General features: G+C 38.8%; 1 protein-coding gene across 5 annotated transcripts in view; it reads right to left on the bottom strand.

Annotated features, from left to right (window-relative positions):
• Positions 1-27,155, bottom strand: part of LOC137651745 (transcription factor SPT20 homolog) — a 589,276-nt gene that overhangs the window by 46,711 nt on the left and 515,410 nt on the right. For all 5 annotated transcript variants that reach the window (XM_068384967.1, XM_068384977.1, XM_068384972.1 and 2 more), the window contains one exon: positions 24,840-24,947. In XM_068384967.1, the coding sequence (XP_068241068.1) occupies positions 24,840-24,947 (108 nt within the window). The remainder of the gene's footprint in view (positions 1-24,839; positions 24,948-27,155) is intronic.

Here is a 27,155-nt window from a genome sequence, read left to right as displayed (position 1 = left end):
CTTCTTTTCTTTGAAAAGATCTTCACGGTTTCCCTCCCTGAACTACTGTATCTGTAACACCATGCTCAACGCTACAAGGAATGACTGCCAGAGGGAGTTGGCACGGTTGTGATACGATAGCAGTAGGGGAACCAGGGTAACCTCTATTGCGGCTACCCTTCTAATTCTGCCACGTATCCCCCTCGAAGCGTAAAGGCTATTCAACGTGCAGATTGCCATGTGGCATGTCAAGAATACGTCCCGTGATTATATACGATACCTTGAGAGTAATCTTAAGGGCACTCGCGCCAGAAGTTAGAATCCTGTGAAACCTTTGGTTTGATTCTCTGGGAATATCACTGTAGTCATATATACCCTTGGGAAGCTACTTAAGGAACCTTCCATCAGGACGTCATGGCCATCTCACCCAAAAATAAATTTTTCGCTTCGCTCAAAATCCGTTTATTTTTTCACAAGACAAACGGGCGAGTCAACTTAAGGGTTCCCATAAATGATAGAATTATATTAATCTAAAATTTGAGCTTACACACGAAAATTTAAATTTCTCATCTATTTGTATACGTTAACAAGAGAAAAATACCTTCACTCCTAATGGGTTAGTAAATGAAGACATTTGAGCAAAAACTTTATATATGTGTATATATGTTTATGTATATATATATATATATATATATATATATATATATATATATATATATATATATATATATATACACACAATTAGATATGCATATATACTGCATATATATATATATATATATATATATATATATATATATATATATATATATATATATATATATGGTGGAACCTCTGCATACAATTGCCTTTACATACGATTGTTCCAACATCCGACGTAAAATTTGATCAAATTCTCATCTCGACACCCGACGTCATGCTCCAACATCTGACATAGACCATACGCGTCGAATTTTCTCGAATCGTTGGTCATAGTTTCTTGTTTACGCCGGTAGACGGTAGCACGTTGGAGGAACGTCAGTTCTCTGTTCTCGTGCTCATCGTGTGGTTGTACCCTGTTTGGTCCGTTATTAACAGTGCTTTTTTCATGTTTAATTTTTTATTTTACATATAATCATGGGCCCTAAGAAGCTTACTTTCGGTACAGGTATTAGTAGTGGTGAGAAAAGGAAGAAGGCAATGCTTTCATTAGAATTGAAGACTCAAAGATGATATCATCGACGAGTTCAAGTTTATCAGAGTGCTGTATCTTCCACCAAACACCACCCCTATCCTCCAGCCCATGGACCAGCAACTCATCTCTAATTTTAAGCAGCTCTACACCAAGCACTTATTTAAGCAGTGCTTTAATGTCACGCAAAGCACCAAGTTAACTTTGCTTGAATTTTGGAGGAGCCATTTCAATACCGTGCAACGCTTGAAGATCATAGATCAGGCTTAGGAGGGAGTAACTCGATGGACACTGAATTCAGCTTGGAAGAAGCTTTGGCCTGATGCTGTTTATCCCAGAGATTTTGAAGGTTTTGTTCCCGAACCTGAACCTGTGCTTGCCGTAGAGGAAGACGTAGAAGAGATTGTATCCCTTGGCAAGATGACATCACCGAACTCGTCGAGAAGCATCAGGAAGAGCTCACCACCGAGAAACTCAAGGAGCTGCATACCATGCAGAATGATGAGTTCCAAGCGCAGTTGAGCGAGCTGAAGGAGATCAAAGAGGTAGAACACATCTTAAGTTCGGCTGCAATAAAAGAGATGTTTGCACATCATCAACATGGGGTTGACTTTATTGATAATTATCACCCACAGAAACTTCAGGTTTGCCGTTTAGTTTCGCAATTCGATGACGTCTGCTTAACCCATTTCAGAAAAATTCTGAAAAGCCGTACCAAGCAACTTTCTCTCGATAGTTTCTTTAAAAAATCTACAAAGCAGTCTTGTGATCATGATGAAGAGAAAGAAAGTGAAGCAAAGAAAACTAAGATTGAAGTGAATGAAAGTGATGGAAATTAAAAATCAATATGAAAAAAAGGAAATTTAAAAAAATATAAGATGTGAAAATTAAATAAAAAAAAATAAGCTAAGTTAGGTTAAAGTTCACGTAGTGTAAGTTAGAGTAAGTTATGGTACGTTATTGCAGTCACCATCTCTACCTCCTCGCCGATCATCCGTCTTCTCCTGCGTAGCAAAGCCTACACCTTTGTTGGCCTGTCTCTAAGGTAAAGTGACAATAAAAACCACTTTTTTATTTATTATTTCTTTATAATTATTCTATTTTACATCTCTATTATATAATGCAATTGTATTATTGCTATGTGTAATTATGTGTCGTAATTCATTAAGGAGTTATCATAGGTTTTGGGGCTGTAGAACGAATTATACAAATTACAGTGTATTCTTATGCAAATATTCGCTCCAACATGCGATATAGGTCCCAGAACGAATTATGATCGTATGTAGAGGTTCCACTACATATATATATATATATATATATATATATATATATATATATATATATATATTCATACATAATTTGCATCATCATCACCTCCTAGACCTATTGATGCAAAGGGCCTCGTTAAATTTCACCCCCGTTTCTATCTTGAGCTTTTAGTTCAATACCACTTCATTCATCATTTCCAACGTCACGTTTCATAGTCCACAGCCATATAGGACTGGGCCTTCCAACTCCTCTAGTGCCTTGAGGAGCCCAGTTAAAAATTTGGTGAACTAATCTCTATTGGGGAGTGCAAAGAGCATCCCCAAACCATCTCCATCTACCCCTCACCATGATCTCATCCACATATGGCACTCACGTAATCTCTCTTATAGTTTCGTTTCTAGTACTGTCCTAATATTCAACTACTAATATTCTTCTGAGGTCATTGTTCTCAATTCTACAAAATCTGTTGGATATTGTTTCATTGTTATACCATGACTCATATCCAAACAGTAAAACCTTTCTCACTAAACTTTTTTTGGGCTCAAGCCATGTCGTCCTGATGGAAGCTTCCTATAGACAGCTCTCTAAGGGATATTTGGCTACAGTGATACTCCCAGAGATTTGACCCTAGGTCTCCAGAATTCTAATTCCTGGCACCAGTATCCTTAAAATTTTTCTTAAGGATATCGCATAATATCAGGGAACGTATATCTTGATACGACATATGGCAATCTTTACCCCGAATAGAGTTTTCGCTCTAAGGAGGAAGAGTGGCGAAATTGAAGGGGAGCCATTATCAAGGTTACCCTTCCTCCCCTACTATTACAGGGCCCAAAATGGTGGCTCATTCCTACTTCAGTGGCGCTTTCGCACGGTGTTTCTCCCTGCTTATCTAGCGCACGGTGTTTCTCCCTGCTTATCTAGTGTTCTAGATCGCTATATTCGAGGATTTATTATGCATTCTCCACCATCTTCTGCCTCTGGAAAGTTGAGTATTTAATCTTTACTATGTATAATTTTTAGCTCCCTTCTCACAGTGAAATTAGCATAATTTAACGTGTTTATCGGAGCATAACCGGTCACCGGAGGCGCCATTTTGGACGCTGTCGTTCGTCATGCATGCTTTATTTAGTCAGCAGAATGACATTCCTGGTATTTAGCTTTAATGAATTATAGCTATTTAGGCAGAATTATACCAGTGAAGATAAGATCATGCACATAATTTTCCTCTTCCTAAATGTGTCGATCGTATACGTTAGAATCTCGGTGATATTGGTAGCTGAGATCTCGCCCTGCGTTAGGCTAACCTAGCCTACGCGCTTTAGTATACTTTCATACCTTATCCCCGTTTACCCTTATGTATCGTTTTATCAATTCAAGAGGAGATAGTATATCTCCTAGAATTAAATATATTATTCGATACTCGTCTTCTTCGGAGATTGAAGGGTAAACCCTCCTTCCCTCTGGGTGCCGCCACTAAGCGACAACCCTATCTTGGTCTTGCCATAGAGTAGTACACTCCGGCTTGACTAGGCTAGTGTTTTCTCCCCCTTGCCGGTGAGTATCTCAGCTTGGTTTTATGACAGTAACTCAGAGTATTCAGTCTTTATGCCAACAGCTTGGCTGCCGGGTGAGTAGTCACTCCCCTGCCGGCTTACAGTTGTAGGCATAGGAAGCCTAGCTTCCCTAGTCCGCATCTGAAGTGGTAGTACGATGCTGCCACCTTCTCCCTTGCGGTCTAGAAGACAAGTCTTGTTTCGGCAGACCCTGGGCTGAAGAATCGACATTCTTCTGCCGCCCAGGATGGCGCCTATATTGAAACAAGGTTTCAAATTGTGTTTGGAAATGGTCGGCAATCCTGTCGCCTTCTCTTGACACAACATACAAGACCCTTTCCCTGCCCCTCTCTGTCCTTTAGCGATAGCCTAGCCATCGCATGTCTGTGGCCGGTGTCCTACAATCTCCCCACTTGCCGGCTAGAACGTGGTGCTGGCCGGGCTCCTACATAGGCGGCTTGATAGCTTTCCCCTACAGATGCAAGGCTCCGGGAAATGTTGTGCCGGCCATGACAGCTGCCGGTGGGAGACCCTTTGTCTTTGAGTGTTCTTCAGTCCTCCCTTGGACTGCCATCCACATCCCTGAAACCGGTAGTAGCCATCAGCAGATCTTGTGGCTGGATGGAAGTTAGAATGATTCATTTCCCCCCTTCTATTTGAACCCTCATTCTAGAGGAAAGCAGTAGGAATAATAATACCTACACCCTTATTTATTGTACTAAACTACATTATTAAGGTAGCCCTTCGCTCCATGCTTTCTCTCTCTCTCTGTCGGCTAGTGCCGTCAGGTACTAACCTAGCTGGCAGCATGCCGGCTGGACCGGTGCTGCCAGGTACTAGCCTAGCCGGCAATATGCCGGCTGAACTGCAGTATATGCTTATACAGTAGCCAGTATTTCTGCAGTATAGTACATACTGCAGGCAGAAAACTATAGTATATATTATACAGTAGTTTATATTTTCTAACATACCCTGTGTATCCTTTCACAGTCTATTGTTAAGACCAATCTTATATTGAAAGGAATTATTCCTTCAATACACTGATGAAAGTCATCAGATCATATTTTACCCCACAATATTAATACTTTTATGAAAGGGTCAGTGCTAGTATACACTAATTCTAACACTAGAGGTTAGAACCCTTCTCCTTTGATTTTCCTTTAATAAGGAAATTCTAATATTAATATCGGGGGAGGTGACAGCAATTGGCTGGACATGGGACACAAGTATTTGTCTTTCCTATTTCCTTTCTAGCTTACTATCCTAAACTATAATGGTTAAGATACCAAAACATTTATGGCATGACATTTATTTATCAAGTGTGATAAATTACCGCATACTCATTTCAATTTCCTTTCTTTACAGGAGGAGCAGAAAGTGAAGTGTGAGGTGATATACTGTAACCACACAAGTAGGAACTTTTGTGGTCACACAATGTGCAGGTCTCATGCCGCCTGCGTTGTTACTACCGAAACCTTGCGGTATTGGGATCCCAAGGACTGCAACGTCTGCTCGGCCTTGGTGGCCGAGGGTTTCGGCGACCCCAAGTCAGCGGAGTCGAGGGACGCAGCACGCGAGAAGCTTTGCAAATGGGTACGAGGGTTCGAGAAGAACTCTCCGGGACCGTACCTTCCAAATGACCGGATGCATAGCTTGCTGTTCCCAAAAGCTACTACTGATGCCGTCGTGCCCCAGACACGACCCGGCCTCCCTGCGTCCAGATCGCAGTTGAGGCAGAAGTCAGTGAAGCGATGCAAGGCATGGACATCCACCAGGAGGAAAGGATGTCTGAAGTGTCCACGGACACAGATAAGGATCTCCTTCAGGATGACCCTGAGGAAGAGTCTACTCTACCTCCCGGAGGAGATGAAGACGTCAATTCATCAGAAGCGGAGGAGCCCCTTCCGCCTGTGCCGGCAGCAGAGCCGACACCGGCTACGTCTTCAGCTCCTACCCCTCCATTGGACGCCATGGGTCAGGCAGTTTTGGCCCATATTACCACCCTTATGGAGAATCTACGCAAGGAGAGCGTAGAAAGGGAAGCGAAGATCACAAGAGAGCTCCGTGAAACAACTCGGACCGCCGCCTCCCGAGGGTCTTACAAGCGACCCAGAGTTCAAGACCTGCCATCCTGCTCCGAGACCAATCCCTGAAGGTATGCAGAGTTCATGCCTATTACCAATGGTAAGCTCTACATCTCGGAGAAGATGGGAGCCGTCCCCCTGGATGACATTCAGTTCTGGCCGAACTTAAATGCCTACCCGGAGTACTTCATCCGACTGAAGCATGAACCAGCGTCAAAAGAGGAGACGGATCCGAAGGAGGTCATGGTATTCGACCACGACAAAGCACAGGCTCTCTTGACGAGTAGCCTTAAGAAGGCAGATTATACCAACTCGCGAGTTTCTGCACTGAGCAAGAAACACCCTACCTTTCTTGCTCATGCTTCGAGAGCTTTCCCCTTAAGTCAAAGGCATTCCTGATCGTTGCCAAGGCAGTTGAGGCAGGCAAACCATGATCTATACTAGAGGAGTGTAGGCCTCTGTCTTTAACCCTGCCCACAGATGAGAAGGAATGGAAGGAGGTCCACCTAACCTTCTCAGTAGGTAAACTGGACAGCAGTTCAGCGAGAACCTCCCTAAGCTGTCGAACTTTCTCTTGCAAAGGGAGCAAGAGACAAAAGAGAGGCTAGTCGCCTTCCTGTCCCTCCAGAACCACATAGAGATGTGTGCAGGCCACAACAGCACCCCAGATATGTTCATGGTCATGGCCAAGATGCATATGGCCACCCTCGTAAAGGACCTGTACGCCTTCATGAAGGCTAGGAGAGCCTGTAGGGAGTTCGTGTTTGCTGCTGCAACGGTGAAACACGAACCCAGGAAGCTGATTTCTTCTAGTATCTGGGGTAAGGACCTCTTCCCAAAAGAAGCGGTCCAAGAGGTAGTCGAGAAAGCTGCCACAGAGAATAGGAACCTTCTCCAAAAGTGGGGCATCTCCTCAAAGAGAAAGTATTCCCCGGATACTGGTCCCCAAACAAAACGGCCTCCTCAGCAACATCCCATGATCACCATGACCGCGATGCCCCAAGTGGTCGCTCAGCCACAGACCACCTTCCAAGTGGTGCCTCAACAGCTGGTTGCCCAGACACCAGCTTTCAACCCAGGGTTTGAGAGGCAAACTATTACCTTTCGTCCGAAACAAAGAGTACCTCAACGGGGCTCCTGAAGACACCCCTCACGAGGCAGGGGAGGACGCGGTCAGGGTGGCAAGCCCTCCTGACCGCCTAGCATTGAGATGCTACAGGTAGGAGGGAGACTCCAACACTTTCGGGATCATTGGACTTTCGATCCCTGGGCCCACAGCCTAATCAAAAATGGACTAAGATGGAAATGGAACAGGTCTCCACCTTCATTTCCTCAATTCTTCCAACACTTCACCCCCTTACTGGAAGAATATACCTTAGAACTCTTGAGCAAAAAGGTTATAAGGAAAGCAAAATCCATTAAATTCCAGGGAAGGCTGTTTTGTGTTCCCAAGAAGGTCTCGGACAAACTCAGAGTCATTCTGGACTTGTCGCCACTCAACAAATTCATCGAGAACTACAAGTTCAGGATGTTAACCCTTCAACACATTGTAATGGGAGAATGTTATCCTTTTGGTATTTTTATTTTTTTTCTGTGAAATTGATTCATCATCCGACTCTAATATCTTTAAAATTATCTCTGTTAGTAATATTGATTATAAAAATCATTTAAAGAAAATTTATTTCATCAACAAATGCATGTAACATTATTGCCATTACATTCTTATGTTTTTCTCTCTCTACCTAATACGTGGTCTTGAGTCGTTCTTTTTATTTTCGTTTTGGCCATACTGGCATAAGAGAAACACGTAGGAGAAGCCGAATGGGCATGCTTCCCCGTCCATTAAAGATATTTGTTTTGGGTCATTAGAGAAGACATTGACGTATCCCTTTTCAAAGGTAAGACTTCGTTATAATCTAGAAGATTATTATAAGGATAGGGAATGATATGTTATAGATAGAGAGGAAAAGCAATCAGAATGGATGCAGTGGCTTGCCAATGTCCGGTAAAGTTTGCATACACCCTCGTGGTCGTATTGCATCATTTTACAAGACACCCTATTTATTCACTTGAGTATGATACATTCTTTTCTTTTTAAAAAAAAAGGGGAATGTGAACATGTTAGTGACATTAAGACCTTGTTTTCCTGAAAACCATGTTAACTGTACGAAAAGTAATGGTTCCTTATATGTAAATTTATTTTCAATGCCAAGAGGGCGTCACGAAGTAGCCAACCTGTAGGACACCTCGGGACTCCCCCTTTCCCTCTCTCCCATGAAAAATTCCATTGTTTATGATCTTAGATTGGGCTATACAATTGTTTCTGAAAGCCCAGCAGATATTTTTATTATCAATTGAATAGTTATATTTCCTTTGGAAAATAGATAAGGCTATAAAAATTATTCAGTGTCATTAGGTATATGAGTTAACCTATGTCCTCCTATACCCTCCCTAACCTAGACACAGTGGCCACAAACCTTCTATAGCCTAGCCTAGAATTGCCTATAAACCTTGAGTAGGGTATTTTTAAAGAGGTTTGAGGAGGCCTAGCCTATGCTATATTGCGTTGAAGGGCATATTAGCCTAATCTACCTCGCCTAACCTTGTGAGATTTCCTTTGCCTCTTAAACCTTGAAGGTTACCTCCTCTATTTTCACATATATTATTTGTTCTTTAGGGAAATTGAAAACTATTGTTTCATATTATTGTAAAATTATCAAATAGAAGTATCCTGTAATTTTGTTTTGAAACTGAAGCATAGTAATTATATTTTTTTCTTTGTTATTACAAAGCTTTTAGAGGTAGGCATTATTGTTTGAAGAATAAGAAAATTAAATAACTGTAATAATTACAGGGAACCAGTCTTGGAGACCTGTGAGCATGAATCAGTCTGGGAGATCTGTGATCTTGGACTCAGTCTGGAAGATCAAATTATGGAATAGTGTACAACATTTTGAACTGAATAAAACTAGAGATAAGGATCGAGTCTCTCTCTCTTACACGACGAATGTCAAGTTCACTATTGATGAGTAACGAAAATTTATGTCAGGAGGAAAAGAAAAATCCACCGTGACAACATAAGGACCCTGTTACCGAAAGGGGCGTACACAGTCTTAATAGACCTGGCAGATGCTTACTGGCACCTCCCAGTCAGTTGCCCCCTCTCCTCCTACCTAGGATTCAAGTTACAGAAGACAAAGTATGTCTTCAGAGCCATGCCCTTCGAACTAAACATAGCCCCAAGGATCTTCACAAAACTTGCGGACGCAGTCGTAAAACAACTACGTCCAGTCATAAAACAACTACGTCTAGAAGGCGCTCAGGTGGCAGCGTACCTGGACGACTGGCTGGTGTGGGCAGCATCCAAGACTGCTTGTCTGCAATCATCCAAGAAAGTGATCCAGTTCCTGGAACATCTGGGATTCAAGATCAACTTCAAGAAGTCTCGCCTCTCTCCAGCTCAGGAGTTTCAATGGCTGGGAATCCATTGGAACTGGAAGTCACACCGCCTCTCCATTCCACCAAAGAAGAAGAGAAAGATCGCGCATTCTGTCAACAGGATCTCAAGATGCCAACAGGAAAGAGTACTGGGCTCTCTCCAGTTTGCAGCAGTAACAAACCCAGTGCTAAGGGCACAGCTGAAAGATGCGTCAGGAGTCTGGAGAAGATACGCATCAAACGCTCGAAGAGATCTACAAAGACCGGTACCGACCTTACTACGATCACTTCTCAAGCCTTGGTCGAATGTCAAGAGCCTAACGAGGACCGATCCCTTAAAACCACCTCCCCCATCAGTGACCATCCACACGGATGCCTCGACAGAAGGATTGGGAGGTCACTCCCATCAAAGGAAAGCCCAAGGGACCTGGTCATCCCTGTTCAAGACCTTTCACATCAATATTCTGGAGGCCATGGCAGTCCTTTTAACGGTGAAGAAACTACCCCCTCACAGATCAGCCCACATCAGGCTGGTCTTAGACAGCAAAGTGATAGTGAGATGTCTGAACCGACAAGGCTCGAGATCACCCCACAACAACCATGTGATGTTAGCCATCTTTCGTTTAGCGAAGAAGAAGAGATGGCAGTTATCGGCAGTTCACCTATAAGGGTTCCGCAATGTGACGGAGGACGCTCAATCTAGGCTAAAGCCGATAGAATCAGAATGGTCCCTAGACGCAGACTCATTCTCCTTCATCTTGGAAAAAGTCCCAGAACTGCAGATAGACCTCTTCGCGACGAGCAACAACAAGAAACTACCTCGATATGTAGCCCCATACGAGGACCCTCTAGCGGAGGCAACGGACGCCATGTCCCTCGATTGGAACAGATGGACCCGGATCTACCTGTTCCCTGCTACGAATCTCCTGCTGAAGGTCCTCAACAAGCTGAGATCCTTCAAGGGAACTGCAGCACTAGTGGCCCCCTAGTGGCCCAAGAGCAATTGGTTCCCTCCAGTGATAGAACTGAAGCTGAGGCTGGTCCCTCTACTGAACCCAGCTCTATCTCAACTGGTTCAGAAGTCGCCTGTCATCGCTTCATCACAGAGAACCCAAACCCTTCATCTCATGATTTTCTCGCCTTAGCAGTGAAGAAAAGATTTGGGATCTCGAAAGGCAGTATAGACTTCCTAGAAGAATACAAGTCAAAGTCAACCAGAAGACAGTACAAATCGTCTTGGAAAAAGTGGGTTGCTTTCGTAAAAGCAAAAAGGCCGAAAGAAATCTTAATAGATTTCTGCCTGTCCTTCTTCACCCACCTTCACGAACAAGGCTTGGCTGCCACCACAATAACTACATGTAAGTCAGCACTGACTAGACCTCTTCTATACGCCTTCCAGGTGGACCTGGCGAACGAAATCTTCAACAAGATTCCGAAGGCATGCACTAGACTTAAACCTGCAGCCCCTCCGAAGCCCATTTCATGGTCTCTGGACAAAGTCTTACACTATGCTTCAGCCTTGAACAATGAAGATTGTTCTCTTAAGGATCTAACACAAAAAGTTATTTTTCTGTTCGCTATAGCCTCAGGGGCTAGAGTTAGTGAAATAGTGGCCCTATCAAGAGACGAAGGCCATATTCAGTTCACGGAAGCGGGAGAACTGAATCTCTTTCCTGATCCTACTTTTCTCGCCAAAAACCAGCTACCCACCAATAGGTGGGGTCCTTGGAGAATCTGCACTCTGAAGGAAGATGTCTCTCTATGCCCAGTAGAGTGTCTAAAGGTCTATCTTCGAAGAACTTCAGACTTCAGGGGAGGACAGCTCTTCAAAGGCAAAACCTCAGGATTGAACTTATCCCTGAAACAACTGGGGGCGAAGCTCACCTACTTCATTCACAGAGCGGATCCTGATAGTACACCCGCAGGTCATGATCCGAGAAAAATTGCTTCCTCACTGAACTTCTTTCAGTTTATGGATTTTGAGTGTCTTCGTTCATACACTGGTTGGAAATCCTCCAGAATGTTTTACAAACATTATGCGAAGCAAGTGCATGAACTAAAACATTTTGTGGTGGCGGCAGGTAGTGTGGTGAAACCTGTCGTCTAGAACAGTGAATTGATTGGGACTTTTCAATTTGGGTGAAAAGGTGTTGACACCTTCCAGTGCCATATCCTTTTATTGAGTGTCACTACGACTGTTCTTTTCTAGGTGCAGAAGTATACCAATGACACTAGTGCCATGTGTACACTTGTACAGTGTTGATAGTTATCCAACATTTACAGTAAAATTATCTTAATAATTTTTTCAACTGTTTGTGAGTGGTCTCTAATCCTTTTCTACCCTTTCAGGTAGAAAACATTTGTCTGTATATGTTGAATGTATAATTCCTTTACAAATTATATTACACCTGTTGCTCCATTTGATTATCGACTTAATAAATGGTTAAAGTGTAACTGCGTCTTATTTCCCCCCACATGTAGCTAAAGTAAACTTAGCCGGAGTCCTTTTACTTATTTTCCTAAGTAAAATTCATACTTAAGGTACTGATTCATATGAACAAAAAGATCTGGATGATACTTATATTTGTTCCTGCACGAATACAAACCTTGCGCTTCTATCGTCAAGTAAGACATTTCCCTGAGGGGCAGGAAGCCCTAACATTGTTTCATGATTAGTGGTGATGACGTATAACGGTATCATCATATATTTCAGCGGTCTGGATGACCATATAGAAGCTGACCCAACGTTGGGGCACTTATACAAACCCACAGATACAGTACTTTCAAGTAATTCTCTGGTAAGCTTCCATCAGGACGACATGGCTTGAGACCAAAAAACAGATTTTGAAGCAAAGCGAAAAATCTATTTTTGGGTGAGATGGCCATGTTTTCCTGATAGACCCACCCGCCTTTTCTAAAGAAAATGATTATGTAATAATCCCTCCTGAAACTACTATATCTGTAGCACTATGCTCAATGCTACAAGGAATGAGCCACCATTTTGGGCCCTGTAATAGTAGAGGAGGAAGGGTAACCTTGATAATGGCTCCCCTTCAATTTCGCCACTCTTCCCCCTCAGAGCGAAAACTCTATTCGGGGTGAAGATTGCCATGTGTCGTATCAAGATACACGTCCCCTGACAATATGCGATATCCTTAAGAAAAATTTTAAAGATACTGGCGCCAGGAATTAGAATTCTGGAGACCTATGGTCAATTCTCTGAGAGTATCACTGTAGCCAAATATCTCTTAGAAGGCTGTCTATAGGAAGATTCCATCAGGACGACATGGCCATCTCACCCAAAAAAAGATTTTTCGCTTTGCTTCAAAATCCGTTTATATAGCCTGACTTATATATATAATCTCAGGTGATTTGATTTACAAATTTTAATTAAACTAACCATTGTCTTATTTGCTTTATTCAATCTTTCATTAAACTCCAATTCTAAAGACCCCATATTAGAGATCATAGTTCTAAAGAATTTAAATGAATCTACCTCATTAATTCTTTCACCTTAGAAATAATCTATCTTCCATTACATATCCTATTCTCAACATGTATATGGATATATATATATATATATATATATATATATATATATATATATATATACACACATATATATATATAGATAGATATATATATATATATATATATATATATATATATACAGTGAACCCTCGCTACTTCGCGGTTCGACCATCGCGGATTCACCACTTCGCGGGTTTTTTCCATAACCCATATATATATATATACATATCGCGGATTTTCCGGAAATTTCGAAAATACCGCGAAATCTGAAGACCCCCAAATACGATATTTTGTTACCTGTAATTCCATTAATACTGTAATTAGTAATATCTGCTCTTACTGATTGTTCATTGCATTACATATGATATATAATTCAGCACAGATAGAAATAAAACACGAAAAGAGAATGTGATCATACGATAATACAGTACTGTATACAGTACGTAGTAAAATTAAATCGAACATGAAACGCAAATCAGATGCAGTCATACCATATTAGAATGGTGTAAGGCTGCTGATGGCTACTATACTACAAATGTAATGGATGTGCATCTTTTCCATGATTCTTTTGTATGTATACGTACGTAGTACTGCATCCCATAATATTCTTGGTTGCAAAAATCACATTTCGAATAAGCGTACGAGAGAGAGAGAGAGAGAGAGAGAGAGAGAGAGAGAGAGAGAGAGAGAGAGAGAGAGAGAGAGACACATCCTACAAAAGAACAAAATAGCATACGTAAAGCTAATACGTGTATTATTATTGTTATTATTATTATTATTGTTGTTGTTGTTGTTAATAAAATTATTATTGTTATTATTATTATCATTATTATTATTATTATTACTGTATTATTATCATACGATAATTCAGTACTGTATACAGTACGTAGTAAAATTAAATCGAACATGAAACGTAAATCAGATGCAGCCATACAATATTAGAATGGTGTAAGGCTGCTGATGGCTACTACTGTACTACAAATGTAATGGATGTGCTTCTTTGCCATGAATCTTTTGTATGTATACGTACGTAGTACTGCATCCAATAATATTCTTTGTTGCAAAAATCACATTTCGAATAAGCGTACGAGAGAGAGAGAGAGAGAGAGAGAGAGAGAGAGAGAGAGAGAGAGACACACACACATCCTACAAAAGAATAAAATAGCATATGTAAAGCTATTATTATTATTGTTATTATTATTATTATTGTTGTTGTTGTTAATAAAATTATGATTGTTATTATTATTATCATTATTATTATTATTATTACAGTACTGTACTGTATTATTATCATTATTTATTATTATTATTATTAATACTGTACGTACGGTATGCGCGGGGTATCTTGTATGAGTTGGTAACCTACGCATCATATACTGTAAGACGGGTTGTGATTGGTTCAAGCGCTGATAGATGACGAATCAGAACTCAAGTTTTGTTATCTAGCCTGTGATTGGTGTTTTGCCCTCATCTCCAGCTTCCAGCATCTCGGTTCTCGCGGGCCCGGGTCGTCCACTCTCTGTTCCCGCGTATCGCTGAGTAGACGTTCTTAAGTTTGTGAAGTTTAATCTGTGCTGTGTGCGACCTTTTTAAGTTGAACTTTTTGTCAAATCCTACTGTACAATGCCTCCCAAGCGTTCTGCTTCTACTAAGGCTGGTAGTGAGCCTAAACGCCGCCGAAGGATGATGACGATTGCTGAGAAGGTTACGCTTCTCGATATGTTAAAAGACGGTAGAAGTTACGCGTCCGCGGCGCACCATTTTGGGATCAACGAATCTACTGTTCGCTATATCAAGAAGGACGAGGCGAACATTAGAAAGACGGCTGCAATCACCTTTAGCAGATCAGCGAAGCGAGTCGTTACAACGCGTAATAAAACGATCGTACGCATGGAAGGTGCTTTAGCTGTGTGGATTGCCGACTGCCGGAAGAAGAACATAGCCTTGGATACAAACCCCCATCCGAACAAAGGCTTTGAGCTTGTATCAGAATTTTGCTGCAAAGGAACCTCAAGACGACGATGGCAACCATGCTGAAGAAGATGATGATGCAGATGATCCTCAACCAGGGACATCCACTGATTCCCAGCCTCAGAAACAACGTTTTTCCGCCAGCAAAGGATGGTTCGCGAAGTTTCAGAAACGCTTCGCCCTGAAAAGCGTTTTCCTGAATGGCGAGGCTGCTTCGGCTGACACTGCCGCTGCTGAAACTTACGTGAACCAGACGTTCAAGAATATTATCGCCGAAGGTGGATACAAGCCGGAAGCAGTCTTTAATATGGATAAGACCGGCTTGTTTTGGAAGAGAATGCCGTCGCGAACTTTCCTGTTCAAAGAGGAAGCCAAAGCCTCTGGCTTTAAAGCATTCAAGGATCGCGTTACCCTCGTGATGTGTGGCAATGCTGCTGGATTTATGCTAAAGCCGGGGCTTATTTATAAGTCGAAAAATCCTCGCGCTTTGAAAAATAAGAATAAGAATCTCCTTCCCGTGTACTGGATGCATAATCCAAAAGCATGGATTACGAAGATGCTGACCTCCAACTGGTTCCACCAGTGTTTCATCACGCAAGTCAATGAATATCTCGTAGAGAAGGGCTTGCCATTCAAGATCCTTCTCCTTATGGATAACGCTGGTGGACACGCAACTGACCTGTCGCGTGAGGGCGTTCAGGTTGAGTTCCTGCCACCCAACACCACGTCATTAATTCAACCGATGGACCAGGGGGTTATCAGGGCGTTCAAGGCCCTCTACACGAAGAATACCTTGGCGGACCTCGTTGCGTGTGTGGATGCTGCCCAAGAGGATGAGGATGAAGATTTTAACTTGAAGGCGTACTGGCAGCAGTACACCATAGCCACGTGCCTGAAGAATATTCAGAAGGCACTTCAAGAGATGAAACCTGCAACTGTGAATGCGAACTGGAAGAAGTTGTGGCCCGAGATTGTTTACGACGACGAGGGATTTACACCTGCTGAAATCCAACACTCTGCAGTACGGAAATCTGTGCAGTTGGCTGCCATAATTGGAGGTGACGGGTTTGGCGACATGACGACTGAAGACGTCGACGAGTTGTTGGACTGCCATTCCCAGCCTCTAACTGACGCAGACCTCGAAGACCTGACGAAATTGGCAAGCGAAGAAGAGAGTGAAACCCAGGAAGAGACCCAAGAAAATGTCGAAGAAACGGGCTTAACACTAGAACGGCTTGCCAAGGTCTGCAACCATATAAAGGAGGTGAAAGAAATGTTGCAAGAGTGGGACGAGGATATGGTTCGGTCGATGCAATTCTGCAACAAGGTTGATGACATAATGACTCCCTACAAGATGCTCTTAGATCGAAAAAAGAAGCAGCGGCAACAACTTCCGATCACAATGTTCTTCCAGCCTCGCAAAAAAGAGCCAGTTCCTCCTGCTACTACGCCTTCGGAAGAAATTGAAGAAGTTGAAGAGGTGTCCCAGGAAAAGACACCTCCGTCTGAAGAGACGTAAAATACTACCTGGCTGCACAGTAGAACACATCATCAGCTTCATCATCATCATTTCTACTGTGCAGCAAATTCATCGCCATCATCATTCAAGTTTTTCTTGAACTTCTTTCGTGGTGAGTACAGTAACAATCTTTATTTTTTACTTTAATATTCTCACATTCTAATACTGTATTTGTGCCTGTTTAGTTTAGTACTGTACTGTATGCATTAAGTTAAAGGGAAGGTTTTAAAAGTCTACATGTTGTATCCTATCATATTTTTTTTGTTTAAAATTTACATTTACGTACGTAAAACAATCTCTCTCTCTCTCTCTCTCTCTCTCTCTCTCTCTCTCTCTCTCTCTCTCTCTCTCTCTCTCTCGTAAATTGATTTTTTTTGTTTAAAATTTACATTTACAGTACGTACGTAAAACAATCTCTCTCTCTCTCTCTCTCTCTCTCTTTCTCTCTCTCTCTCTCTCGTAAATTGTTTTCCTGCTTTGCTACGTACAATATGTACTGTACAGTACTGTATGATTTTATATAGATACGGTAAATTATATTTGTAAGGTAACATATTTTGTAAATGCTTTTACTGTAAATACTGTACTGTATCATTATTTATCACTATCATCATGCGCGTTAAATGCCTTGTTTGTTGAGCGTGGTTGTTTACTGAGCGTACAGTACTTTATGACGCCGCCGTTTCAGGCGGCGTCATAAAGAAAAACATTTCATTTGGAAGTCCTAAGAAAAATAAAGTAAAACATTGGTAATAAAAAAATCAACATACTGTATAATCAATATAATCGATGCAAAAACTAACCTATACATATATGTGTACACTAAATGAGTTTGTTTCTTCATTATGATCAGAGATGAACGTAAACAAAACATTGGTTGCCATTTTTTATCGTGCTTTTTAGGTGTTTAGGAAACGCATGATATAAAATCGCCTTTAATATTTGTGCCTGTTTTAGTTTAGGGTGCTGTAGTACATGCATTAAGTGTTCTGTACATTAAAGGGTAGTTTGTTAACAGTACTACGTACAAGGGAAGGTTTTAAAAGTCCGAATATACATGTTAAATAAATAGGTAAATATGATGTCACTACTTCGCGGAATTTCACCTATCGCGGCCGGGTCTGGAACCTATCTACCGCGATAAACGAGGGTTCACTGCATACACATATATATATATATATATATATATATATATATATATGCATATATATGTTTGAGATACTACCACTAGTGAGTTATGGGGTCCTTCGACTGGCCAGACAGTAATAGATTGGATCCTTCTCTCTGGTTATGAGTCATATATTTGTGTGTGTACATATATATATATATATATATATATATATATATATATATATATATATATATATATATATATATATATATATGGGGTCCTTCGACTGGCCAGACAGTAATAGATTGGATCCTTCTCTCTGGTTATGAGTCATATATTTGTGTGTGTACACACATATATATATATATATATATATATATATATATATATATATATATATATATATATATATATATATATGTAGAGTTGTAGCTTGGCAAGTAATAATAATATCTATATGTATACATATGTGTATATATATATATATATATATATATATATATATATATATATATATATATATATATATATATATATACATACATACATTTACCACTCCGAATTCGCAAATGTTAAGGACCAGGGCCCCCAATGAATAGGGCTAATTCGCAAACTCAGTACTCAAAACGCCATTTCAAAATGCTTATTTAAGTACACCTGGAAATGTCATCAAAAATGATTTAGACTCCTTTAAGAATAGTTTTCCATTTTCCATAAAAATATAACTCATGTGGATTATGAACACCAGTTAACACTACTATAACATAATAGGTACATTACTATACTGTCCATATAGAAAATATACCATACATACTGTATTTTATTAATGTTACACTTATTGTCGAGAAGTACTGTAGTTGTTCTATCATGCATAAACAAACCGTTTTCTTTAACTTGAACATATTTTAACCAAAGCTAATTCATTGTACAAAATACAGCCAAGATATATTAATGTTTTATATAGTATTCATTTAATGTATCATATTTTGTTGATATTTTATAATAAATAAATATTTTGATAATGACTTTGTTGCCAAAGTTCCGAAATGATACAAACAGATAATGTTAATAGTGGCCTTAGAAAAAACTTGCTAGCGACTAAACTGTACTGCAACACTGCTAACTTTTTTCCCGCGCTAGCTGCCTACAAGGTTCCCAGTGGCGTTACGAAAGTAACATTCTCTTAGTTTTTAATTTGAGCTGTGCATTTAGTTATACGACGCTGAGAAAAGAAAATGTTATGAAATTGAAATTTTGAATAAATAATTGTACTTATTAAAAAGATGACCGACCAATTTTGTCACGTGTTGCGTCTGAATAAATAAAAAGAAATTTATCCCATATAACATTAAAAAATAGACTTCTTATTTCCATATATAATTATTATCCACCGAGTTGTAACTGCGCATAAGGTAGTTAATGAAATCCCAATGGAAATAAACAAGGAAAAAACGCACAAAAACAAACTTAGCCTTTATATCACATTATCAAAACGATCAGTTTTCCAGTACCATAAAGTTTTTGAGGCTGAAGGCGAGCAATGATCTGCAATGGTCTAGAGTTGGATGTAATATTTGAATTGATTGGTTCTGGACTGAAGTCAGGTTGGGTATGCCTGATGTGCATATGGCCTCTCCAGTCCAGAATTTTGTCTTCATTGGATAAGAGTGTAGTGAAATCAGAGACCTAAGATAAGATATAGATATATAAAGTATGTACACATTGCAATGTTTTTAGTTTCTCCATTATGTAAATTTTTATATGTGTATACCTATCTATCTATCTATCTATCTATCTATAATATATATATATATATATATATATATATATATATATATATATATATATATATATATATACATACATACACGGAAAGTTACATTTTGTTGCCAGACGTTACGTTTTTTGGTAATTGTTTACAACACTATGCTCTCCATTTACTCCAACATAATGCAATCCTGCAGTTCTCATCTTCTTGCACAGTAATTAGGTGGTTATTTAAATTCTGGGAAAGCAATAATTAGCAAGATATGTTGAGGAAGGGGGAAGGGGCCATAAAAAGAAAATAGCTCGGTTTCCTCCGGAAACGACTTGGAACTGACATGTCAACATAGTCAACCAAACAAAATTCGTGATGCCAGCATATATAAATAGAAGTTCATGATGCCAGCGTACATTTGATATACTGTATATTCAAAATATGCTTAATTAAAAATGGATTAATTTCCTCAAAAGTGTCCATAAAATATGCAATTTACAAATAGTGACACTTTTGAGTAGTCACTCAATTTTTGATTAAGTATATTTTGAAAATACAGTATATCAGATGTATGCTGGCATCACGAACTTCAGTTTATGTACGCTGGCATCACAAATTCTGTTTGGTTGACTACATTGACATGTCAGTTCCAAGTCATTTAGTGAGGAAACCGAGCTATTTTCTTTTTATAACCCCTTCCCCCTTCCTCAACATATCTTGCTAATTATTGCTTTCCCAGAATTTAAATAACAACCTAATTACTGTGCAAAAAGATGAGAACTGCAGGATTGCATTATGTTGGAGTAAATGGAGAGCATGGTGTTGTAAACAATACCGGTTTTTTGTTAGGAAACCAATCGCCTTCACTGGAAACACAGGCTGCCTAGTTGTAGTTCAGCTTTCATTGAAAAACAACGTATGCCGCTTTACCAGGAGACTCTGCTGTTATTATTATATATAGCTAATAAAATTGATATAATTAAAATCAGTAAAATTATTATTATTAAAATCAATAAAACTATTATTGATAAAAGTATTAGCCTACTATTAATATAATTGAAATGAAAAATGAAATGCTGGTCCTTGTAAACTCAATGGGAAACACAGTTAAGCCATTGGCACTGGAAAACTAAGCGAACGTCTTCTCCGCTTCCAACGCTGACGCAACACTGAGCAGTGAGCAATGCAGGCTGCACTGCAGCAGAAATCGACCCGGCCCATCAACGCGTTGGCGGTGCAGTTTCGTGTTGAAAAGGTCGTTTTTTAACGCATCCATTCAATACTGCGCGCATCATGAATCATAGTCTGTACTGGGCCTTACCAAGTTAGCAGAAAACTAATTAGAGCTAGTCTCGCAAATAGCAGCAAAAATATTCCAACAACAGGAATTTCGAGAGAATTCTTAATTTGATCAATATTTCATTTTGTATGATAATGTGTACAAGGGGAATTTGTGAAATATTACCAAATTTTACTCATCTGGAATTTGATGAATATTTGGCAACACTGCTTTCAAGTAAACAAACACTTGTGGGGGCAATTAAGACTAGTTTAGTGTCTTTTTATATGAATAGGTGCAACTAATTAATAGTAACCTAACCCTTTTCATAAAACACCCAAAATATGAAAATCTACTGTGCCAGAGGAAAAACTGCACTGTTGAATTGCTAGCAAGGAAATACTGCTACAATAGATTGTAAAATCATAATTTTTTTTTTCTTTTTTTAATTTAGTATACTGTATATGCTCTACAAAAATTCTCGCGAATATGTGGTTTCACAAGTGTTGAATCGTGAATAGTTGTATATGTGTATGTATATATATATATATATATATATATATATATATATATACATATATATATACAGTATATATATATATATATATATATATATATATATATATTATATATACATATACATATATATATATATATATATATATATATATATATATATATATATATATATATACATACACACACACACACACACACACACATATATATATATATATATATATATATATATATATATATATATATATATATATATATATACATTGTTCGGATAGCAAGTAATGTGTGTAGTAAGAGCATTGTTGGAGGCACCATGAGGAAGGGTAGTGAATGGTGTGAAGATGGAAGTGGAAGAGAAAAAGAGGGCATTTGAAGAATGGCTGCTAAGTAACAGTGTAGAGAAGTACAAGAGATATAGAGAGAAAAATGTGGAAGTAAAACGTAAAGTAGGTGAGGCAAAGAGGGTGGCTGACTGGAGGTGGGGTCAGGGATTGGGGCATTCGTATTAAGAGAATAAGTAGTTTTGGAAAGAAGTGAAGAGAGTAAGGAAGGGTGGATTAAAAAATGAAGAGACAGTGAAAGACAAAAATGGAAGGTTATTGAAAGGATATGAGGCTGTTGTTGGGGTATTAAAGCCAACACTTGTTGTTGGCACAGGCCTTTCCCTTGGTTGGCCCGTAGGGTATGAGGCAAGGAAAGAGTGGGCTGGATATTTTGAAAGGTTGCTGAATGTTGAGGATAATAGGTAGGCAGATATATTTGCTGTTGCAGGTGTTGAAGTGCCAGTGATGGGAGATGAGAATGAGAGAGAGATAACAAGAGAGGACGTGAAGAGAGCACTAGATGTAACGAGAGCAAGAAAAGCACTTGGTATTGATAGCATGAAGGCTGAGATGTTAAAGGAGGGGGTGTGACTATACTTGAATGGTTATTGAGATTGTTTGATATATATTTTATATTGTCAATGGTACCAGTAGACTGGGTGTGCATGAATTGTTCCGCTATACAAAGGTAAGAGAGATGTGCATGAGTTTTGTATTCCTAGGGGTATCAGTTTGTTGAGTGTGGTTGGAAAAGTGTATAGTAAGGTTCTAATTAATAGGATTAAGGATAAAATATAGGATGCAATCTTAGAAGTGCAGGGTGGTTTTACAGTACAAGAGGTAGGGGATGTATGGATCAGATTTCTACAGTTGGACAGATATGTGAGAAATATTTAGCAAAATGTAAGGAGGTTTATGTTGCATGTATGGATCTGGAGAAAGCTTAAGATAAATTGTTGATACGGAAGCAAAGAGGAATGTGATGAGGTTATATGGAATTGGTGGAAGGTTGTTACAAGCAGTGAAGAGTTTACACATAGAGAGTAAAGCATGTGTTAGGATAAGAAATGAAGTAACTGAGTGGTTTCCAGTAAGAGTGGGGCTGAGACAGGGATCTGTGATGTCAACATGGTTGTTCAATTTGTTTGTTGATGGATTTGTGAGAGAGGTGAATGCTCGAGTGCTTGATCGAGAATTTAAACTGATAGAAGAGAGTTATCATGAGTAGGAGGTGAATCAGTTGTTGTTTGCTGATATTGTATTGGTTGAAGACTCAGAGGAGAAGCTGGCTCGATTAGTGACAGAGTTTGGGAGGGTGTGTGCGAGAAGGAAGTTGAGAGTTTATGTGGGGTAAGAGTAAGGTTATGAGATGCACGAGAAGGGAGGGTGGTGCTAGGTAGAATGTCATGGTGAATGGAGTTACTTGAGGAAGTAGAGCAGTTTAAGTACCTGGGGACTATTGTTGCTACAAATGGTTAAGTGGAAGCATATGTACGTCAGAGTGAATGAAGGATGTGAAGTGTTGGGAGCAGTGAAGGGAGTAGAAAAGAATGGAGGGTTAGGAATGAATGTGAAGAGAGTTCTGTATGAGAAAGTGATTGTACTAACTATGATGTATGGATCAGAGTTGTTGGGAATGAAAGTGATTGGGAGACAGAAAATGAATGTGTTCGAGATAAAATGTCTGAGGATTATGGTTGGTGTACCTTTACGAAAAAAAAAACAACCAAACCCTGTACCATACGGACTTACATCATACGGCTAAGATGAAAGTCTGTATAGAAAGGGTTTGTTATTTTTTGTAAAGGTATAGATTCTATTAATTGCACTATTTTCAGTTTTGGTATATTGTAGTGTTCCATAAATTGCATAAAGATCCAAAATAAACGAATTCTCAACTTCACAGACTTACAACCGCGATACCCCTCCCTCTCCCTTCCATGCCCGCCTCAGTATATGACATTAGGCTGTTCCTCTTACCTCCCCGTACATTTTCACCAATAGTAAATTTCATTAACTTCATGTTTTTAGTAGAATCTGGCATTCAAATAAGGTTTATAACTATAGTTTTTCTTATGCTCAGTGTAATTTATCCCAAATTTGTGTTAAAATATGCGACAAGTTACAAAATCATGCAGCATACATCTGAAAACAAGCTCCCGTCATTCACTTTAGTGGGTGTTGTTATTGAATTTAGATTTACCATCACGATACTTTATAATCTTTTTTTTCTTAACATTATTTATTGACAACACATATATAGCATCATTTGAAAACAATGATGCTATTTGGACAAAATACTTGCAACCAATCAGCTAGAAGGAAACCTTTCCTAGGTAAAAAGGCATCTTTGCGAGTGAGTGCAAATGCACCTCAATTAAAAAACTGAGTGTAACTCTGCTATGTAAATTTCGATAGAAGCATAACTGTGCAGGTCACTGATAATCAATCTGAGGATTGATTAAGTAAATAAAAAATCTGTAAAGCAGGGTGAAACCAGAAAGGGTTAGTACCAAGTACAACAAAAGTCCTTATTCTAAGTCAAGAGAACAACTTTTGGAATGTTAAGGAATCCTCTTGTTGTCACGGATATCAGAGATTAAATTTTCTATATGTTCTTGTAAATCCTTTTCTACATTGATAGTTTATGCTTACATTGATTGGTCTTTGGTATAATTAACGATACCTTATAATTATGTCCACGTTAATATATAAAGGTTGCAAGGTAAATAATTATTCTTAAAAGATATTCTATTTTTCTATTCATCCAAAAAGTAAAGAAAATTTTAGCGGTAAAACTCTAGAACATCTCAAAATGATGGTGCAGTACAGGGATCTTTTTAATAAATCCATCTGAATTAGCATAACAAAGACACATCTACAATAGAGCTGTGATCATATCCCCCCTGCTAATAAGTATAAATGAGAAGGACTTTTATGTTGAACTTATAAGGGCAAATGGATACTCTACAAATGGTATATGATAACGAAAATCACAATCATACTGTACCTTTGACATCTTTAATGATGACCACTGCGGAGTAATTTTTATCTGTACATTACTGATCATTAACAGCTGTTTTTAATATAGGCTATGTGAATTTATTAACGCATGCTGTTAACATGAATATCCTTTTAATAAAGTGTCTTATTCTCCTTGGAAAAGTATTCACTGCTCTTTGGCATATTAAACTTTTCTTTTTAGTAAATTGGAGTAAATAAATAAAATAAAAAAATACATTTCAAAGTTCTGGACAGGAAAATAAAGCTATACATCCTAACTAAAACTACTTATGATTTACTAACAAATGTTATACACTAAAAACTAACCTTCTGCTTTGGTGTTAGAGCCACTACAGAAGGCTGAGAAACTCCAACAGTAGTGGTATGGGCTGCACCTATACTGGATTCTCCACCAGAAACAACGGTGCCTGTAGCCTAAAAATTAGAATTTATTATTTAATACATTGTTTCAAGACCTTTAGATTGTTGATTAAGACCCAATCTTTTTCAATAAAATAAATTTTTCAATGTTGTACATGATAATCACCTTAACTAAGCCATATTGTCTCTGTTGTCAGACTGTGTCACTTAATGTTGTCTGGACCACACACAAGGAACAGGCGGGTTGGTATGGTGAAAATCCCAGTAAAGTAATAGGCTTGTATTGATAACATCAATTTGGTTGTGCAGACTCAAATGGTATTTTTCCTTTCTCTTTTATAAAGACCTTGTTTCTTAGCTCCTAAGTCATCTGTTATTTCTCACAAGTTAACATGAGTTTTTTTTTTTTTACACCTGCTTGAGAATTGGTAATGTTAGTCCATTGCATAAATGTGTTTATGGTATCTCTAGCCTGACTTATTACTATACTATCCAATTTCCGTAACTCACAAATTACCTAAAGTTTTTTAATGGCTTTTTTGCAAAATGTCTAAATCGGTATGCTGACAATAATACTCTGCTCCCTACTTTGCAATTTAGTTTTTGCAAAGGCCTTGGAATATTTCATGCCCTTCTTACAATGCCCAATTCTTTACAGAAATTCCTTGAATGTGGTCAGGAAATTCAAAGGATTGGCCTTGATTTTAGCGCTGTTTTTGACCGAGTTAATTATGAGGGTCTGGTTTTCAAACTTAGAACAGTTGGGCGTAGGTGGGTCTTTTTTTCTTTTTTTAAATCATTATTGAATATTAGAGTTATAGATTGCAAAGAATTGATCATAGGCACCATATTGAGAAGTGGAATGTAATATCTGGTGTTCCTCGTGGTTGTGTTCTCGGCCCATTATTTTTCATACTATACTAGGTTTGGCCTATCAAAATATTTGCTGCATATACAAATGATGCTACTCGTTTTACATCAATTCCATCTCCTGAACGTGTATCTGGGGTTGCTGAATCCCTTCATAGAGATCTAGCTAAAATTAGTGCATGGTGCAAATTGTGGAGCATGAAACTGAATCCCAACAAAACACTAAAACTAATTGCAAGCAGGTTGTTTCCTTAACTATATAACACTCCTTTAGAACTTTAGGTGTGATTCTTAATTGCAAATTTTCTTCTGAGAAACACACTCCGTGTGCTTCAATTGCACAAAAATTGGCTTTAATGACAGTCTTTTGTTGATCAATATAATTCTTTCCTTCTCCCTTCTACCTTGTTTTGAGTATTTTTCTCCTGTCTGGTATTCAGCTTCTGACTAACATCTTAATTTGTTGGACAAAACCTTGCAGCCTATTAAATTTTCTATTCCTGATCTCGATATTAACATTATGTGCCACTGTTCATTTAATTCTTAATGCATGTTGCATAAAATTTTCCATAATTCTGACCATCCTTTGCATTCACATCTTACCCGAATGTACCATCCTGTAAGTAGTACTAGGTGTCCAGTTAATTTTAACAGTCTTGCCTTCTCCATCACTGGGCTCAACACTACACAGTATTAAAGAAGTTTTATTCCAACTGTGACCAGATTGTGAAATGAACTTACTCAGGCAGTTGAGTCGGTGAAACTTCAGAAGTTCAACCTTGCAGTGAATGTTTTTATGCAGAACAGGTTAACACAAGTCTCTTTTTATTGTTTATATATGATTAATCTATTTCAACGTTGTTACTGAAGTCGTTATTTTTTATTTTTTATTATCACTTCTCATATACAATCTATTCATTTCTTTTCCTTCCCTGTTGGAGCCCTTGGGCCTATAGCATCCTGATTTTCCAACTAGGGTTGTAGCTTAGCTAGTAATATATATGTGTATGTATGTATGTATATATATATATATATATATATATATATATATATATATATACATGGTATATATGTATGTATATATATATATATATATATATATATATATATATATATATATATATATATATATATATATATGTACATACTGTATATGTCTCTATCTGAGTTTGGATACCTTAATATCGTGGAAGTTTGTGTACCAGCAAAGCTGTACTAGTAAGGCCACCTATACTAGGTTGGTTTGCAGTGAGCAATCAGACAAAAATCTCCCCCAACACCAATCGGCACTGGTCAGGGTGGTGATGAAAACTGGCCAAACACTAGACATGAATTGATATGTCTGTGCCCTTTGTCCTTCAGTGTACAAGAAATGGCTTCATTTGTTGTTGT

The sequence above is a fragment of the Palaemon carinicauda genome, chromosome 1, assembly GCF_036898095.1.
Source record: "Palaemon carinicauda isolate YSFRI2023 chromosome 1, ASM3689809v2, whole genome shotgun sequence".
Taxonomy (NCBI): domain Eukaryota; kingdom Metazoa; phylum Arthropoda; class Malacostraca; order Decapoda; family Palaemonidae; genus Palaemon; species Palaemon carinicauda.
Note: the sequence above shows the minus strand (reverse complement) of the source record. Positions and strands in the feature narration are given on the sequence as shown.